The sequence below is a fragment of the Centrocercus urophasianus genome, unplaced genomic scaffold (assembly GCF_019232065.1).
Source record: "Centrocercus urophasianus isolate 14NV4802_14NV808 unplaced genomic scaffold, USGS_Curo_1.0 seq_10, whole genome shotgun sequence".
Classification (NCBI taxonomy): Eukaryota; Metazoa; Chordata; class Aves; order Galliformes; family Phasianidae; genus Centrocercus; species Centrocercus urophasianus.
The window spans coordinates 46058073-46063202 of NW_024884142.1; the positions used below are offsets into that span (position 1 = coordinate 46058073).

The 5130-nt window shown below is 43.0% G+C and overlaps 1 protein-coding gene across 3 annotated transcripts in view; it reads left to right on the top strand.

The window, feature by feature from the left end:
* The first annotated feature begins 2567 nt into the window (after positions 1-2567).
* The window catches only part of LAMA2 (laminin subunit alpha 2), a 327292-nt gene continuing 324729 nt past the window's right edge, over positions 2568-5130 (top strand). For all 3 annotated transcript variants that reach the window (XM_042821492.1, XM_042821497.1, XM_042821505.1), the window contains exon 1: positions 2568-2683. In XM_042821492.1, coding sequence (XP_042677426.1) covers positions 2596-2683 — 88 coding nt within the window. In that variant the 5' untranslated portion in view covers positions 2568-2595. The remainder of the gene's footprint in view (positions 2684-5130) is intronic.

The following is a 5130-nucleotide window of genomic DNA, read 5'->3' on the forward strand; positions in this document are numbered from 1 at the left end:
CTTTGCAGTGACCCTGATCTACAGAGTTTGCTTCCTGGCTTGACTTCAGAACTGTCTCCTTCTATGAACCAGACAGGAGATTTGGACTCTTGGCTGCTCCTAGTTATTTGCATCAGACCTGCTCTTGTTTCATTTGGGTGCTGTGGAATTGAGCCCTGTTAGTGAGACCAATGCCCTGTCTGTGGTGTTATCTTTACTTTCCCATGTTCTCCTTTTCAGGAGCAAGGCCTACTTGCTGCTGCTTAACTGCTGCTCAGCATTTTACAGGACAAAATTATTTCCAGTTTTTGAGTTAAGCCAGTAGGTTATCCTAACATATCTTGCCTTTCCTTGTCCTCATACAGTTACACTTAGCAGATCTGGTGTATGGTTACAGAGGTGTTAATGTTGGCTCTGAATGGTGATTTAGGTACCTGAGTATGACAACAGTGCAGCTGATCTGGAATAAGTTCTCACAATGCCAACTCATATTAAACACTATGCAGGTTCAACAGCAGGAAAAGCTGATTTGGAGAAAAGGTTAAGTAAATAACAAATGTTGGGTTTAATATTGGTGTAATATTAATATTTTTGGGAAGCAGAGACCCCTACAACCAATCTGCTGTTGATCTGAATAGTTCATGAGTCATTGGGAGATTTTTCAGAGACCTAAAAGGAGGAAAACATACTGGGACAGACACTGAAGTAGTGCTAGATTTGTTTTCAGGAGTAACAGAAACTTTAGAAGCTGCATTGACAACAGTGAAATTGACTCATCTTGGGATATGAATGAAGAGGATGACAAGATCTGAGTGGCATTTGAACACAGAGCCAAAATTATAACTCACTGCAGTCTCCGAAAGAGATGAATCCATGTCTGAGCCTATGACCTAAGATCTGAGGGGACTTCTGCACAAGGCAGAAGGATCCTGCTTAGTAGTTTCTACTCTGTCTCTGGAGTTTTATCTCAAACTCATCCCCTGTGCTTACAGCTCTTGAAACTCTGGGAAGGATTTCTGCAGCTGAGGGGTTCACAACCTATGCTAAGGTGGCTGGCACACAGCAGCCACCACCATGTTTCATTCAATAATCTCAGCATTGCTGCATGTGATGAAAGTGCTTCTGGACTCAAACTGGTGTAGGTTTAGGTAAATCCCTACCAATAAAACCAGCACTGAATTCTCCAAATTGCAGGCATGATTTTGAGGTGAAGTGGTTCTAACAAAGTAATTTTTTTTTCTTTTTTCCTTTTTCTTTTCTTTTTTTTTAATGTGAAGGGAATTAAAGAGGGAGAAGCAGTCAGAAGAAATTAAGAACAGTTGTTACTGACATGGAAACATTAGATGGACTAAATAGAGCCGGAGAGAAAACTGTGAAAGTGCCATAAAAAATAGCTCCCTTTTTGTCTCTCATATCTGACTGTATGCTTCCATTGCAAAACAAATAGTTCTTGAGATGAAAACCATCAAGATGAATCTTGAATTTGGGTTTCTCTATAAGAAGTGCAGAAGGCCGCTCTTGGCAAGGGGAACTGAGTATTTTCCATTTGCTTGTGACAAATGGCTGAGCCGCATAAGAGTATCATTGTTGTTGCACTCTCCTGGGAGAGAAGGAGCAGTGGCCTCCAGACAGCCGCGGAAGCAGTGGGTGCCCTCTGACAGGCACCAGAACTGAGGCCATGTGGGGTGAAACCACAGAACTGAGCGGCTGCAGTGAAGAGAGAGAACAAGTCTACTCAGCACAGAATAAAAGGCAAGGGAATAAACAGGCTGTGTTGCTGGATGCATCACTCTGTTGTACACAACATGCAGTGTCCCCATGAATTCGGGTTTGGTGTAACAAGAGAAATACCAGCAGAAAAGGCTGTGGTTTGAGAAATGAAATAGGCAATGCATCAAATTCAAATGTGTTTTTCTGGACACCAGATGTCCCCATAAAAGTTGTTTAACATTGACTTCAGCAAGCAAAGATGTGTTTGTGTGCATACATGCTGTAGTACTTACATGGGGAAACATGCACAATTATCAAATCTCAGTATGAAACACAAAGAATGCTCAGCTGGAAGCACTGTGCTGAAGGACTGCGGCGATGCAGGGTGGCCGTGCAGTCAGTAGCAGGACTGTGTAGCTTGGCATTGCACCTCCTGCAGACACCGCGTATCTCAGCTGAGCTCTGCTTTTCTAGCAAATGCCATCCATTATCTCCTTCTCCAATAAGCTTACAAGCAGGCTCGCAGTCTTGTTGTGTATTTTCTTCCATTCTCAAAATGACTTCCGAGATAGCCAGTCTTTTTCTATCTTTTAGATAACCTGATTTAGATAACCAGGAGGCCGGGTGGGCTGCGAGAGCCGGGCACCGGCAGCCGCAGTAACGGCACGTGCCTCCCACGGCGCGCGGCCCTCGGCTGCCCCGCAATGCGCAGCTGCCCCCGGGGCTCGGCGGCCCCTTTGGCTTCTCGCGGAGCCGTCCCGCGGCGGTGGGGCGGAGAGCGGCGGGCGGAGTGGAAGGGGCAGGGGTGTGTCCTGCTCCTTGTCCGGGGTACCGGGGCCCGCTCACGGCTCTCGGGTAGTTGACTCGCCTGTCGGAATGGGCCGGCAGCTCGGCCGCCCGGCACCGATGGTATGGGAAAGTTTGCCGTTCCTCCTGCTCCTGGCTGCTTTCTGCAGCCGGGGCCAGCCGCCGCCGGCGCCGCCGCCGCAAAGAGGTACCGGGGAGCGGGAAGAGTGACGAGAGAGGGAGCCCCGAAGTGACAGCAGCTCGCGTCTCGCTCCGGGGCCGCGGGAGACTTGGGGTGGGGAGCGGCCGTGACAACGGGGAGAGGGATGGGAAGCCCCCAGTCTGTGAGATCGGCGGGCACTGCTTGCTGGGACGTGGTCGGACCGAGAGGAGCTTATAGGAGAGCCTTAAAAACCATCTTAAGCTCTCAGTACCCCTTCTGGTGCCTTGATGTTCTTTACGTTTTTAGCCCAGCTAAAAGCACTTCAGTAAGGATAGACGATTGGTGCAGTAAAATAGAGTCATGGGAATAGAGTCTGACTTCGAGTAGTATGTGATGCTGTGCTGTAGGCTGAATGCTTGGCATTAAGGATTTTTGGTCAGTTTAGGGTGTATTGAACTTTAAAAATATGATGCACTATTATTTTTAAGAGGGGGGGTGGGGGGCAGGGGGAATGTCTCAAGTTCCTTAATACTAATCTTACTGCATGAGGATAAATGACCACTGATGAAGTATATCTCTGTGGATGCTACAATAACCCAGGGAGAAAATCCCTCCCAGAATTAAACTTTGGTTAGTTGATGAATTAGTGGCAAACATGAAAGACTGAAAAATACTGATTTGGCTTTTTTTCATTTTTTTCCCAAACCTGTATAGTGAAGGGATGTGATCATCTTAAGTGAGAAAAAGGGAGTCTTGAGCTTTCATATGCTGCACTGTTGCTGCATAAGTTCTGGTGATTCAGAGAGGAGCTCTAGCACATCTAATTTCATGTTAATAAAGTGATGATGGGACATAATCACAGATGAGTTCAAGTGCTGGCCTGCCAAATTTTAAAGACATTTACTGTCTTCTGAATTTCTTTCTGAGATCTGTCACAGCTGCTAGGCGGTGCTAGCACTGTGTAGAACTCAGTGTTGCCCAGGCAAAAGGTGCATTCCTTTGCAGTGCAAAAAGTTTGACAAGTGTGACTTCATCAAGTCCTAGAGGAGATATATGATGTACGAAAGTATTACAAGACCCTTGATTTATACCTTCAGACTTAACAACTCTTGTTTTTCCAGATACAGTTATTTGGCAATACCCGTAATGCTGGATGGTGTTACTCTAATTGTTAGCACCAGTCAGATGTCTGCGGAGAAGATTATGTAACAGAGCTGCAATGCTTTGAAAAACAGAATTTGAGACATCACAGTGAATTCCCATGTTGTTTCTCAGAACAGAACAGTTCAAGAACATTTTGCACCTCAAACATGAGAACAATCTGTAATTCTGTGGGTTGTTTTTATTTCTTCAGTTTTTAAGTCAGTAGAAGATTTATTGTGGTCAGAAACCTGGAGTTAATTTTAAGTTTTTGTTTCTGCTACATATGTTGTTCTACTCTTTGTATGAATGCTAACTATTCAAGTAGAATTTCTCATAAAATAGTAGTATGGGAACCAAAAAGACGTACACATCCTCTAATGTTGTTTCTTAAAGATACACCTAACTTATGGCCTGGGCAAACTTACTGAAGCACTATATAATGTTACTTTGAAAAGTTAACCCTTGGTGCATGCTCTTTTACATGAGATGTGAGAGAGACAAAGTAGCAAGAGTTTAGAAAGGAATAACCAATATTAGGGATGGGGATAAGAAACTGGTATACTGTGCTGTAACATGATCTGTGGTGTCAGCTGCTGAGAGCAACGGAGATAACTCAGGAAGTGCAGGTGTTCCTTCACATCACAAAAATCCCAAGTGTAAGTTGACTCTTAACAGGTGATGTAGATTAGATGCTCATGAAGTCAAAGGGAAATGGGGGGTGAACATCAATAATATAGAATAATAACATAAAATTAGCAGAATGTCACAGTGGCTGGTTGGTCAACGTTTTTTAGTTTGTCTATGGACATAGGTTATTAAAGTGAGTTTTCAGAATTTAGTTTAAAACTGCAGTATGGTATGTTATATCTATGCTCTTTTACACACATTCATTCTATATGCTAATAAGTAGCTTTGCAGGTAGAGATACGGTGTGGTTATTTGTAACATTTTACTTTCAAATTTTTGTCCATCCTGATTCCATCTAATTTAATAATCGCTTGAGAAAGTGAAAGCAGAGTATTTAGGTGAATTTTAGGTTTAAAATATGAGAAAGGAAAACGTAATGTTTAAAATTCTGGATAAGGTGTTGGAAATGGGTAGAATTGTCCAGTCTGACTAGTGCCATAAATCTCCATTTTGTGTACACACTTTGACTTGAATAAATCACAGCAAAACTGAGAGAGGTGGATCTTGTTCAAGAATGTGAGACTTTCCCTAAGCAACAAGTAAAAATGTAAGATATATTTTAATATAAAAATCCTTAGTATTCATTTTTCTTCTTACAGCTTTTTTCTTTTTTTCTTTTTTCTTTTTTTCTTTTTTTCTTTTTTTCTTTTTTTCTTTTTTTC